At 41.4% G+C, this 14,725-nt stretch overlaps 1 protein-coding gene across 10 annotated transcripts in view; it reads right to left on the minus strand.

The window, feature by feature from the left end:
- The window catches only part of TIAM2 (TIAM Rac1 associated GEF 2), a 264,594-nt gene that overhangs the window by 59,860 nt on the left and 190,009 nt on the right, over positions 1-14,725 (minus strand). For all 10 annotated transcript variants that reach the window (XM_046669282.1, XM_046669285.1, XM_046669284.1 and 7 more), the window contains 5 exons: positions 11,464-11,625; positions 9,927-10,031; positions 9,502-9,580; positions 6,832-6,924; positions 5,960-6,223 (listed from right to left, as the gene is read on the minus strand). In XM_046669282.1, coding sequence (XP_046525238.1) covers positions 5,960-6,223; positions 6,832-6,924; positions 9,502-9,580; positions 9,927-10,031; positions 11,464-11,625 — 703 coding nt within the window. The remainder of the gene's footprint in view (positions 1-5,959; positions 6,224-6,831; positions 6,925-9,501; positions 9,581-9,926; positions 10,032-11,463; positions 11,626-14,725) is intronic.

Genomic DNA, 14,725 nt, shown 5'->3' on the forward strand with positions numbered 1-14,725 from the left:
TATGTGGGACATGACCACAGCATGGCTTAATGAGCAGTGTGTAGGTCCACGCCCAAAATCTGAACCAGCAAAGTCCGGCCACCGAAGCAGAGTGCACAAGCTTAACTACTCAGCCATAGGGCCAGCCCCAGCACTTCAGTTTTATAGGGCACTGACAGTAATTCACTTATTCATTCTTGCTTCCAAAATATTTATTTGAGTATTTATTTTACAAGGAACTTTTGTCATTAAAAACAACAACACTTTAAGACCCAAAGGAATGAAGCTACAAGAGTGGAATAATAAAGCTCGTATGCAAGAGCCAGACTATCTACCTGGAAGCATCTCAAGCCACACTTTAGTGTCTATTAAATGACCAGACAAATCCTCTACATTTTACATAGGCAGGGGAAAGTTATGTAATACTTGCTAGTTTTTTCACATTCCTGGAATTCAGAGTTTTCTACAATCTCTCCCCAACGAACTTTCCAATTTTCTTCCCCAGTCACACACTAGCCAGGTGACCTCTGCTTTTAGCCTGTGTCCAGGTTCCAGGTTCTAGGTGAGCCCCCCACCCCCACACTTCCCAACCCAACCCCTGTGCTCAGATCAAATGCTATCCTTTCTCTGATTCTCATGCCTCTCTTTTGGACCCCTTTCCTCAAAATCAACAGAAAAATCAGTGGGAATTACACCTCTGAGCTGGACCTCTAATTCTCCTTATTGAAAAGTGGTATTTTTTTAACTGTGAATTATTATCGACAAGTGTTTTCCTTTTCCCTCTCAACTATAAGCTTCTTGAGGGCACAAAATAATGTCTGATTCATCTTTATGTACCCACAACATTTAGCTAAAAGTAATTATTTGTTAAGTAAACAAGTGAATAAATGAATGACTGAGATTCAGAAAAAGGGAAACAAATTCCACAATAACACTAGCTTTTGTAAGGGAATTAATATCTAAGGAACTTAATTCCCTCTACTGCTAATGGAAAGCCACACGTTCACGTCCACTCATGAAACTGAAGACTCCTTCAGCACTGTTATACGTGTAACGGTGTTATAACTAAGAATCCTGAGAGCAAAGTTCTGTGTGTCCTGGCAAAGCTGATATTTCCCACTCAGATTTAAAAAAAAAAAAATTATTTAAATGCACCAACCATCTTTAGGAAGTCTAATATGTTTTTCCATCTGAGGATCTGGGGTGTCAGCCAGCCAGACTCGGTCATAGCAGTTTTACACACAAACAGAGCATTCTCTGCGCTAAATGCTGTTAGTCATCCTAAACCAGGCTCTGGAAGCCAAAAATGCCGTCGCTCTCATAAACAGGAAATCAGTGGTTTTGCCACATCACAGCTGGCTCTGGAATTCCTCCCCCGGTGAAAAGCTGTATAATGGACACATACATTCCCAGGAGCAATTCAGTCCAAAAAGCAAATTTGCATCTAAGTGGCTTCTGGTAGCTTGAGACTGTGCACTAGCCATACATCAATTTAAAAAGGGAGTGATTCAAAGTGGGGTGGGAGGTTAAAAAAAGATCCTAGGGCTGCAATTACCTTCATCATCTGGTAAGCATTTGCTGGGTTGATACTGTCTAAATGGGCACAGGAACACAGGTCTTTTCTATTTTTTCTCCTGTTAAATACACCCCTAATCCTAACAATGCAGTATTAATAGCTGTTTATAGATGGAGACTATATTAATGCCACCACAAGTTCAATGTTTACATAAAGACTTTGTTCAGGAACTCTATGCCCAACGAGACTCTCTTAAAAGCCGCTGGAATTTTTCAAAAGATGGCATACACTAGAAAAGGGATTTTCCATATAAATCACAAAAACAGCATTAACAGGAACCCAGTATAAACAGGGCTGGTGCGTCCAATCCCTTCAATGGTGGCCTTGTTGGCTCAAAAATAACACCAGCCTCTTTGGGGAATTCCAGCGGTAAAAGTAATTCTCTCCATGAAAAGTCTTTACACATGATATTTCCGCTCAAGTCAAACACAGCCTATAGACATTCCCTCTGTTTCTACTGCGGATAACAAGAACCGAAATTCAAACCCTCAGAGGCAAGAATCAAATAGTCATTCATTTCTAAGGAAACAGAGGAACTTAATATTGAACACTCATCGATTCTGGATGTATTCCAGTCTGTTCGGCTCCTCCCAGAGTGTCAGAGGGACATTACAGCCAGGCCCGTGACTGTTGGAAGTTCTTTGCTTCTCAGCGAACTCAATTTGCTGAATGGGACAGGGTCCCCTGAGGGTGGGCTGAGGAACAAACGAGGTGAGCCAGCAAGTCAACTCGCTGCATTCTGAGCCACCAAAGAGGACAGTGGTAGAAGTTTGGATATATAGCCCCTAATGGAGAGAATAACAACACACGAGCACAGTAGCTATCATTTGCTACAACTTTACACATATTATCTCATTTAATCCTCAAAACCTTGGCACAGAAGGGTTCAGAAAACTCTAGTTCCTGTGCTCAGGTTCGGCTCTACCTCCCTTAGATGAACAGCCACCACCACGGGGCCATGTGAGCGAGCACTGGTTAACCATGGAGGGATCCACACGCCCTGCAGGAGGCTCTCTGACAGCAGGACGCAGGAATTCGCATTTTCACAAGCTCACCATCAGGAAGTAGGAGCAACATTTCCCTAAACAGTATACATCTCATTGAGTCTCAAATGCCAGGGGATGCTTCCTTTCTAGAAAAGTATGGAACCCAGTCACTGCCAGGGCTCCTTGGCAGTGTGACCAACACTTCTTTCAGTCAGGTATATAAACAATAAGAAGGCGTGTGGCTTTTTTGCTCAAACCTGATGAAGAGTCTAAAGCTAACAAATGTTGATTTCTGGATACCTGACCAAAACCCAAAATAGACCCAAAGCCCTGAACTCGATGGAGCTTATTCCCAGAGCCTGGCACATTTTAAACACCCAATAGGGGGCAGTAAATACTCAACTTGGAGAGTCAAGATATGCCCAGAACAACTGTTTAGGGGTTTGCATTCAGATCCCGGGCGTGGACCTACACACTGCTCATCAAGCCAGGCTGTGGCGATGTCCCACACACAAAACAGAGGAAGATTCATACAGACGTTAGCTCAGGGACAATCTTCCTCAAGCAAAAGGAGGAAGACTGGCAACAGATGTTAGCTCAGGGCTAATCTTCATCACACACACAAAAAAACAAGCAGGTCCTCCCTGCCAGATAGCCAGCTGTTTGGTTTTTATTAACACACAGAGGATTATCTTCTCTAGAAAACAAAACGGGAAAATCTCCCTTCTTTTCAAGCACCAGGCTGACTTCTGGTAATGCCGAGGGAACGTGAAATTTAGGGAAAGGAGATTCTGAAAGAACCATGGCTAAGTATAATTCAAAGTTGTATGAAAAAAATTTCAAAGTCAGTTAAATTGTTTTATCTTGCAATTTTTCATTTTTTTTAGCAAGAAAATGATTGCTGTTTTCTAATTCATTGTGAAAACAAATCAAGGTCATTTTTAATAAAACGTTAAGCTGCACAGGAGGGGGAAAAAGAGAACTACGTTTTCAGAATTCCTGACATGTAAGGAGCTGGGCGGGACACGGGCAGACATGGACTCCCTCAACCTCACAGCGACCCCCTGGGCAGGGTGCAAGCCCCATCTTCCGGATGAGGAACAGAGGCTCAGTGTCTTCATTTGGGTTTCCCAGAAGCAGAGTCTGAGCCAAGTACGTGGGAAGAGAAGTTTATTTGGAAAGTGATCCCAAGAAACTCAAGTGAGGGAATAGGGCAGGGGAGACTGGAAAGGAAGAAAGCCCATACAAGGTGTGAAAACGGGGTTGCTGTGCCCACGGGGCTCAATTCCCCGGGGCCACTGAAGAATTGCGGAATGCACCTCAGAACTGTCTCAGTAGGGGATAAGGAAGCTGGGGTGTCCACTATGCCCATACATCCCTGGTTGACAGCTGCCCCCAAGGTGGCACATGGGTAAAGGACAGGCCAGGACTCGAACCCAGGACTGACTCGAAGCCGGAGTGCTCATCACCACCCCACCCACCTCTCGGTTTCCACAATGCAGGCTTTCCGTGTAATCGAGATATGATGCACAAATGAGAGACTGGCTCTTCTTGCTCTCTTTCGTCTTTCAATGTCTCACCTACTCCCCCCGCAGTTTCTTTTCCCCCAACCTTAAAAATGAGCAGACTTCTTTCTGAGATGTTCGCTCACAGGCACTTAACTTCCTTTGCAAGCTACACAACCACTTCGAAAAGGAAAAAATTAAATTCCACATTTGCAAAGGGTTTGGGGAAGCAGTGTATCGTGGCTGTTTTGTTTCCAACACAAGCACATTACTATGGAACAGTCAATGAGACAGACAGCACAACTCCAGGCAGATGTGGCGGTGCGCTCGCTGGGGAGAATGATGCAGCCCCGCAGGGCACGCAGTCTCGCCAGGAAACCCGGGAGTGGTCAGCGGCTCTCTCCTGGCTGCTGGGAAAGCGCCGTCCGGGAAAGGAAGAGCAGCTGTGTAGGTACCAGGCCACAGTCAGACTAGCTAAGCCTTCTGTCTACACTGACATCGGTACTCCTTAGGTAAGTTATAAAGGTCTCTATCATCAGAGTGGCTCCCTAGATAAGTAATCAATAGTTACTAACATACCCAGGACCTCCTCTGACTCTGTTTCCTTGCAAAATAAATAAATAAAGTGGTTAACGGACCTGCTTGATCCTTATTTTTAAAAAAGGTAAATTTGCCACTTTTGCTGCTTCTATAGAAATTCATGCAAGTACCAAAAGTGTCATGAGTCTGCAGTGATTTCTTATCATGATAAAATACACAGAGATGTAAGAGGCAGTGAATGCATCCCTCAAGAATAATGAATCCAATGAATGGACGCACGCATGTGTCATATGGAATACTCAGGGCTGTAACAGCAGCCCGGGGTGGCTGAATCGTGGCCCTAATATAACCAAGTAATTAATTAGTTCCATCATAATTTTTGTTTTATGACACTGACTTTTATATGCCAATAGTCGATTTAATGGTATTTTAAATTGGAGCGAAGCCCCCAGAGAGGAGGAGAAAGCATTATGTGTCTTCCTGGATCACAAATCTTATAATCTGATTTTTTAATTCCAAAAATGACCTAATAAACTTGCTTTATAATTAAATCTAGCCTAACAACTTCCCTTTTGTGTTTTTCATTCATTTTTGGTAATCGTGCAGAGATTTCGATTGGAAATCTGTTATCATTGTAATTAAGCATAAAAATTACTTTGTGTGCTTGTAACATAACGACCCTCGGGGGCTTGACCAGCTCCCTCCAGGAATACAGAGAAAAATTACAGGTTTCCAGTATCGGCTGGAGACTCTGATTTATTTGACTGCCATACATGAAACACGCATGAATGATAAGCTCAGAAATTCAAACCTTCAAATGATCTCCTCTCATGGAAATTTTACCTTTAGAAAAATAAACTGCCACACAACTTTTCATTTCTAGGCTGTCACAAAAGTTTAAAAGCCCTGGCCTACGTTAAAAGTTTGCAGTTAATTGACAAAGTAGTACTTAATGAAAGAGGTGAAGAAGTGAATTATGTCAACTATCCTAAGAACCCAAGAGATTACGGTAAAATGTTTTTGCCTTAGATTCAACAGAATAGAAAATCAACTTTGCCATTTATGTTGGCTTTCATCTGCCTTCAATCACAAAGCAATTACAATGCTAAATATCGTAGGTGATTTTTTGGATTCTGCAATTTTAAAGAATGTTATTTTGTACAAAAACAATTTTGTATTTTCATGAAAGTGTCGTAATTACTGAAATGCATGGAATTTCTATCAAATCACCTTGGCTGGCATTTGTGTTTTTCTCCTAATAAATGAGAAAACATTCTTTGAACAGCTTAAATAAGTTTGCAAGCAAAATCACAGCCTAAAAATATTAGTTGTTGATTGTAGCAGTTAAGAAGGAAGAAAGAAGAAAGACTGACCATTTGTTGTGTTCTTTTTAAAGTTATCCAGGAATTCCTCCAGAAGTTGGGACTGGTTAGGAGGGGGCAACAGACTCTTCTGGTCCCTTGAGGACAGGTCACTGTCTGACCAGGAAGAACACAGGGTTCCTTTTGTGTCCGGCGGCCAGGCAATCAGAGTGAGTCCAACGCTCTTCTCAGAAAATAGGGCCTCCATCCGCTTAAGGTCAAGATCACAGACGGCTTCCCCATTTAAGGTCATGATTTCATTGCCCTTTCTCAGCCCTGAGAACAAGGAAGGGGAAACAGCGCAAGAAAAAAGAGAGAGATTACTGCGAGAAATGTTTTAAGATGAAAGATGGCTGCAAACGCAAACCAGGTGCTCTTAGGGACTGTTCTGTTGCTATCTTCAAAGAAAGGGCCAAAATGTATAGTATTTAGATGCCACTGGTAAAAAAAACACAAATTCCAGCTCTCTCAAGGTTATTATTAGAGGGAGTAGTTTAAAGGGGAAACAATTTGAGAGCTATCCAAATTAACTGTTCCTCTATTTATCTGATGTTAAATGTCCCGAGAAATAACATTTGTTTTATCTGTGTCTGCCTGGCTGGCTCCCACGTTCTCTTTCTCCATCCATCTGTACATATGAATGTATATTCTCTCTGTGTTTGTACATACTCTCTCTCAAAACACACACACAAATACTCTCCCTCTCTCTCTATATATATATACATATGCATATGCATTTTCAATTAAACTATTAAGTTTACTTTCTTTAAAATTCTAGGAGAAACCATTTTCTGACAAAACTGTAAGAAGAAAATTTCACTAGACAGCCTGTACTCCCCAGTTTTGAATTAAGAGAGAACAGAGACACTCTGTGCCACACGAACCTTCCCCATATGCCAAGCCGTCAGGGAGGACGTCGCTTATAAATATTCGGCTGAGACGTTGATGCTCGTCCACCTGCGCTGTCACTGCAAAGCCTGGGAATGAAAATAAAAGGGAAAAACAAGCCTAAATTCATCATGTTAATTAATTTCTCCAACTGAATCAGCAGTATTTCCTTGAACATCTATTCTCATAAGTACGGTATGTTGAAAAAGTCTAAATTATAACAGTTCTGAAAGCACAGATATCTAGCAGGTGCAGAAAAAGAAGAACACATCAGATTTAAAGCTTTAAGAAATATGAGTGCAGGGGCCGCCCCGGTGGTGCAGCGGTTAAGTGCGCACATTCCACTTCAGCGGCCCAGGGTTTGCCGGTTCAGATCCCAGGTGCGGACATGGCATCACTTGGCATTCCATGCTGTGGCAGGCATCCCACACATAAAGTGGAGGAAGACGGGCATGGATGTTAACTCAGGGCCAGTCTTCCTCAGCAAAAAGATGAGGATTGGCAGCAGTTAGCTCAGGGCTAATCTTCCTCAAAAAAAAAAAAAAAAGAAAGAAATATGAGTGCAGAACCTGATTCAAAAATTGAGACCATATACCATGTTTAGAGCAGCACTATTCACAACAGCCAAAAGGTGGAAGCAGCCTAACTGTCCATCAACAGATGAACAGATAAACAAAATGTGGTATATACATACAAAGGAATATTATTCACTCATAAAAAGGAAGGAAATTCTAATACGTGCTACAACACAGACAAACCTCGAGGACACTGAGCTGAGTGAAATAAGCCAGTCACAAAAGAATAAATACCGTATAATTCCACTTTTATGAGGTACTTAGGTCAATTCAAAGAGACAGAAAGTAGAATGGGGGTTGCCAGGGGTTGGAGGGAGGAGAAATGGGGAATTCCAGCTGTGCAAGATGAAAACAGTTCTAGAGATGTTAATGGTTTGCACAACAATGTGGAAGTATTCAGTGTCATGGAACTAGCATTTTTAACCATTCTTAGCAATGGTCACGATGGTAAACTTTGTGTCCTGTGTATTTTACCACGATTACAATTTTTTTTTAAGTTGAAACCAAAATACACTCTCATTGAAGTAAACTAAATTCAGTTCAATACAAAATATTTGTTAAGAATCAACTCTACATGAGGTCAGGCACTTTCAGTGGGTGGTAAAATGGATGGATACAGCGTTTGCCCTAAATGAGACTCCATGGGAAACTCAGGACAGCTCTGTCCTTCTCTAAATGCATCTCCCTCCTCTCTGATTCCACAGTTGGGAGCACATGCTTCCCTGTCTTGGTCCCATTACACTGGGAGTTCTTTGGCGATAGGAAGAATGGCATGTTCCCCTGTTCCTCTGTGCCTCAGGCAGAGCCTGGCAGATTGTGGTCACCAAAACATCTCTTTGCAAGTATCTTCATCCAGTCCTTCAGTCACTCAAATACAAAGAAGATTCACAAATGGTGACGACAGACAGTGGAGTGAAGGCCAACAGAAATAGAGAGGACATGCTCAGAGCGCTTCAGAGGAAAACCCAACGCAACACTGGGGTCAAAAGAGATTATTTAAATTAAGAAACAAAGAACACGTCAATTATATCAATTTTAAAACAAAGAAACAAAGAACAAATCATAAAAAGGAAATCTTAACATATTGTAAACGACCACTAGAATTTGATCAGCTTGAGTCATTTTAAGGGAAATAATTATATATCAATATATTTAACAAGATAAGAGATAGCCTTTCTATGGAGATATTTATTGATCACTACCTAATTATTGAGTTCCTACGGTAAAAGACAATGAAAGATAGAAATGAACTTTAAGACATGAGCACAGTCTATAAAGAGCTCAAAACCAAGTTTAAATACAGACAACAGAGATGCAAGAAGTAAATACAGTCATGCATCACGTAACAATGGGATTATGTCCTGAGAAATGTGTCGTTCGTTAGGCGATTCCATCGTTGTGCGAACATCACAGAGTTGTACTTACATGAACCTAGATGGTACAGCCTACTACACACCCAGGCTCTATGGTACTGATGTTATGGGACCACTGTCATATATGTGGTCCCTCACCGACAGAAACGTCGTTATGTGACACACGACTGTCCTACAAACTGATTTGGGTAACACTGACCCTTAATCGTTAAACTGAAGCTAAAGCAATCAGAGAAGGCTTCTTCAACAAAGTTAGACCTTTAGTTAGTACTTGAAGGACAATGGGGTTTATGCAATCAGAGAGGAGGGGGTGGGGGAGGGGAAGCAGTGAAGGGTAGAATTCCAGGTGGATGAAGAGCCAAGAGCTTTTGGAAAAGCTAAGACACCGAGATGAAAAGAACTGTCATATGCATCATGAGTTAATCAGCTTAGAACTGAGCACACAGTAAATTCACTGTAGGTGTCATTATCACCATCATTTCAAATTTCTCGTCAATTTTTATATTCATTCCTTTCCATTCCTTTGGCATTTTGGCCTAGCATTAATACATATCTTTTTAGGCTGCCAATATAAATAAATAGAAATGAAGGAAGAGAAAGGAGACGATGGTCACAGTTTCCGAAATGTAAACGTAAAGAAAAAAGTTAGGTCCGAAGATCCTGTGCAAACTAGGCAGAGATGGACAGCACCGTTCTCTGAGCAGGGAGCTCTGCTTACCAAAGTCAGACACGCTCCCAGTCTTCGTGAGCTGCACATGATAGACGTTTAGCGGAAAGACTTCTATTTCATCGTAAACCTACAAAAGGTAAAAACAACAAAATCAGAGGATCAGCTGTCAGGATACCTTGGAAATTTATTTAGATTGTGTCCAAACTGGATGCCAAATGTAAACAGTATTTTCTCCCCAAATTCCATATTTTTAAAATCAAGAGGCCATGGATGTGGTTCAAATTTCCCTTTCTAAAAGGTGACAGGGCACACGTGTGTGGTGATGGATGGTAATTTGTGTTTGGGTGGTGAACATGAAGTAGTCTACGCAGAAATCGAAATATAATGACATCCACCTGAAATTTATATAATGTTCTAAACCAACATTGCCTCAATTAAAAACAATTCCCTTTCGAAAGCAAACACACACTTGCCTGTTCTTGCATATATTCATACGGCGCAGGAATACAGCACTCAATGTTTTCGTCGACTAATTTTCGGAGTTGGAGGCCATAGTGGCTGGGCTCCAACTGCCTCATCTAGAAAGAAAAAGACAGTTATTCAGATTTTAAATGTCCTTTCTAAATTCATCACGGTTCATTAAAAATCGAAGTGGAGATTTCTAAAGGAAATACCATATATAATTTGCTGAGTTTAAACCTATATAAGAGCTCGAATTTAAATGTGCAAAAAAGGAAACAAGGGACAAATAATTCTTTTTGAGACTGTTTTCTCTAAATGATATTGCTTAACACTTAGAGCAAGAGATATATTTTTAAGAGGTTATGTTGGTATATATCTGATAGAATATATCTTAACATCTCAGCAAATGCTTTCTCTTTATACATTGGTTGTACCTAATTGTACGTTGTTTCCCATTACTAAAGTAGAGAAATTTGTGAAATGTGAACAATCTCATATTCTACAAACTTCAGAATTGGGAATTTCCTACTCCAAAAACTTTTCAAAAGGAAAACGTGTACACATCTACACATTTTTTCTCTCTTTCTTTCTCACTCTCATTTTCACTCTTTCTCTCTCATACACATTTTCAACGGTGGGAAATGATCTTTGGCCTATGCTCTAACTGGGCTAATTGATCCACTACTTCTGACATCCTCTATCACTTAGAAAATTTATCAACTTAATAACAGATATCATTGGTATGAAACAATGTTGTTGGCTGCCTGAATAAAAACCTTGCATAATGGAGTAAAGAGAAATTAAGTTCGTAAGAATATAAGCAACATGTATAAATGTCTGGTATCCTAAGGCCTAAGTCAAAGTGACAAAGGAAGACTAATTAAATATTATCCACATCTCTTAAGTGTACATGGTAAAGAGTTACCAAACGCCACATGCTTTTTTAACCATTTCATACATTTGATTGCATTTTCTCTGAAAACAAATGTTTAAGCTCTACGATGCCATCTGGTGGTCTGAAAACATCTGCTCTGTTGCTGAGTCTATTTCATCTATCTCAGTGGTCTCTCTTTAAGACTCATCATGAACCTCCTTTTCAGAAATAAAACCCAGTTTAAATAAGGAGTAAAACATCATCTCATAACAGTCTCCATGAAGAACTGTGAATGATGTCAAGTGACTCATTTAATCCAGAGAAACTTGGCAAAACTATTTAGGATTAAATCAAACGACTTCAAAGTTTATGCCACTTTCTTAGAGAGCACCATCTCTGAGTAACTCAAATAACAACAGACTTCGTAAGTATTCTCGATATAAAGGCATATATAGAATTTCAGGAAAACAGCTCGGGTTCTTCATGAAGGCAAGAGGTACGACCTAAGGACTCATTCTTCTACAAGATGGAGGAGGAGAATGCTAATTAATAAATATGTTACTATGTCCCCCAGTGTAGAAAGTGAGGTCTTAAATACCACACACATATAGAAAGCATGGGAGTACAACATCAATGATTATGCAGAAGTATATTTCTGCAGCAAAATCCATTACCTTGCATGCCAAAGTCAAAATATCTTCTACTCTGTGTTCTGGCTTGATCACTACAGTAACTCCTTGATTATCCTGAAAGTGAATGTAAGTCTGGATTTCCCACGTGTTGTCTTGAGGAACACCATCTACTGTTGAGCCATACAGATGCAGAAGTTCATCCACCTGTTTTTAGATACCAAAAGAAAATGCAGATGGATGTGATAAACAAATGAGGGGAACTACTGAAATAACATCCCTTAATTGATGGCGTATTTTGTAGTAGGCCTGTTCATACTCCTGACAACCGTCTGGGGCAGACAAGCCAACCTGTCCTCATTCATTCAACCCACATGAAACGGAAGCTCAGGGAGCCTGAGTGGAAGTCACTTGACTCCTTGTCCCGGGCTCCAGCCACGATGCCCTTTCTCTCTTAGCCCAAGTTAGGACAGTGCAGTTGAGGTCAAGGCTGCTCGATATCCACTCTTTCTGCTTTGGAATTGTCGGTTGACAATTCTGCATCCAAGCCACAACCCCAGTTAATGTTCATACACTCTCATCCACGGCCACTGACGCCTGCCTGCAGCCTAACCCCACACTGCACTTAATCTAAGCACGTTTCCCTTCTCTCCTATTTCTACTTGTTTTTTAAAATCAACCCCTAATCCTGGGGACATTTTTTTTTCTATTCTATTTCACATCTAGTCACTCTTTTAGAAATCATCCCCAAACACACCACCTTCAGGAAGCTTTTCCCAAAGAAGTTGAGTTTCCTGAACTTCATCCTCACAGGAATTCAATGACCTCGTGCTAATATGTACTTCTATGACTTATAAACAAAAAGAGTTAACATTTATTAAGCCACTCAGAAATGTTCTTCCTCTGGTTAGGTTCTTGTATTAGTCTAGTGGTCAAGAAAATTTTTGGGGAGCCGGCCCAGTGGCATAGCGGTTAAGTTCCCATGCTCCACTTTGGCCGCCTGGAGTTCTCGGGTTCACATTCCGGGCACGGACCTACGCACTGCTCATCAAGCCATGCTGTGACAGGCTCCCACATATAAGACAGAGGAAGATGGCACAGATGTTAACTTAGGGCCAAACGTCCTCAGGAAAAAGAGGAGGATTGGTGGCAGATGTTAGCTCAGGGCTAGTCTTCCTCAAAAGAAAAGAAAAGAAAATAATTGGGGATTGGAAATCAAAAGACCTGATGCCCAAGTCACAAACTCAACCACTTAACCAGCAGTAGGGTAGGACATGAACCTTGCTAAGCCTTGTCTCCTATTCTGTGAAAGGGGATATTATTAATAAGTTTATTAATTAACAATATAAATTTTTGTGAGCAAAGGAGGCCCTCTACGTGAAACCACTTTATACAACAGACAATGTTACATATAGATTCAATACCATCACATTATTGTATCCCACTCATCCTACGTTAAAGTTACCATTGATGGGTGATTTTACCTTGAATTCCATGTACTTTTTTTTTTATATAAAAAACACAAGGCAAAAGATTCTTCTACACAAGATTAAGAAACTATAATAGATAAAGAAATTCAAAACAATAGGTTTAGGCAAAGCAAGGGAAGAATCTATCTTTCTGTGTTGTCTTTTTTTAAATGTGATGCTCATCTTTGAAGTGACATTTCTGGATCTGTCACGGATCTGTCACTTTCTGTACACTTTCCTGGAAAGATGATCACAGCCCAGAATGAATACGAACCTCACTTGCCAAAGAAAGAGACAGAAAAACAGGTGCCTTGAGTCAAGGATGCAGGGAGCCAGCACGGACACCATTTTCTCCTGAAGGGTCCTATCTCACGTGGACCGCACTTGCTTCTCTGGTTCAGCCTCCAGATACTTTTCATCTGGGCAGTCATTTCCACCAGGTGCATCAGCCACAAGCAGGCAGGCCTTAAAGGCGCAGCCCCACCTCTCAAGCCACGATTGCTCAGAATCAAAGGAAAACCCCAGCAGAGGTCACTGTAGAGTACGCAACCACACAGAGAGCCAGGCCCAGAGGAAGTCGAATGGACTGATTACTGCCACAAAGCTATTTAATTCTGCACTTTGTAGAGCAGCCAGGAAAAACGTGACTGAGAATGGACAGGTGGGGGAGGGACATGGGAAATACAAATTCACAACGATCTGTACCTGCCATCCTGTTCCCATCCCTTACTGTCCATAAGAGAGACTGTATGACACGGGGGCCTCTTCTGACATGCTGTCAGTCCCCTCTTTATTCACAACCCTCTGAGGTAGGCACAGTCCTGATCTTCTATTTAACAGGTGAGAAATATGAGGCTCAGAAAGTTCTAGAAACTTGCTCAAGCTCACACAGTGAGCTGTGACTGTGGTACTGTGGGGACTTGAACCCTGGAAACCTGGCTGCGAGGCGGTGCTCACCGCCACTACACTACAGAAATATCAGCTTGGCAGTCACCTCCCCAGAAAATGGATGCAACCCAACTTTCTTGATTCCTTTCTCTTATTCTATGACACACCCCACGTTCTAGTTGGACAAAATGACTCACCTGACATTCCTCACACTCTCCTGCCTCCAGGCCCTCATTCACTTCAATCTCCTCTACCAGCCTCACAGCTCCAGTGCTGAGACTATCTATACCCTTCAACCTTATTTCGAATTCTACCCCCTCTCACTCTGTCTCTCCTGCTGTCTTACCTCTACCCTCAATTCCACTCAGTTCTATCTGTCTACTCTCTATGTCCCTGGTATAGCACTTAGCCAAGCCAAGCCCACCTGACAGTAATTTTTAGGTGCTCTCATGCCCCCGGGTGCTAAGAGGAAGGACAGCAGAGGCTCTGTCTTTCTCATTCTCAGCCTCCTTCAGCCCTAACACAATGCATCCTGCACCCAGAACACACCCAATGCATGGGTGTTGAACTGATGCAACTAGAAATTCAGTCATACATACGCTTGGGAGGTAAAACCTGTCCATTTTCAGGATGTTATTCAAATCTGTTTATACAGTGTCAAGTTCTTAATCCCCTCTAAAGTTTTAAGAACAGAAATTAACAGATTTTTGATTATTGAATTATAGATTACTAAGGTTACTGAAGGGGAAGAAGTCCTAGGCAAGATAAAAGTATGTGGGTAAATGCAGAGATGGAAAGAAAGACCAAAGATATATTCATATCATACTCAACTAAACAAGACTTTGTGCCTACACCTGCTCTGAGGAATCACTTCCTGAGTCTACACCTGCTCTGAGGAATCACTTCCTGAGTCTACACCTGCTCTGAGGAATCACTTCCTGAGTCTACAC

The sequence above is a fragment of the Equus quagga genome, chromosome 8, assembly GCF_021613505.1.
Source record: "Equus quagga isolate Etosha38 chromosome 8, UCLA_HA_Equagga_1.0, whole genome shotgun sequence".
NCBI classification, from domain to species: Eukaryota; Metazoa; Chordata; class Mammalia; order Perissodactyla; family Equidae; genus Equus; species Equus quagga.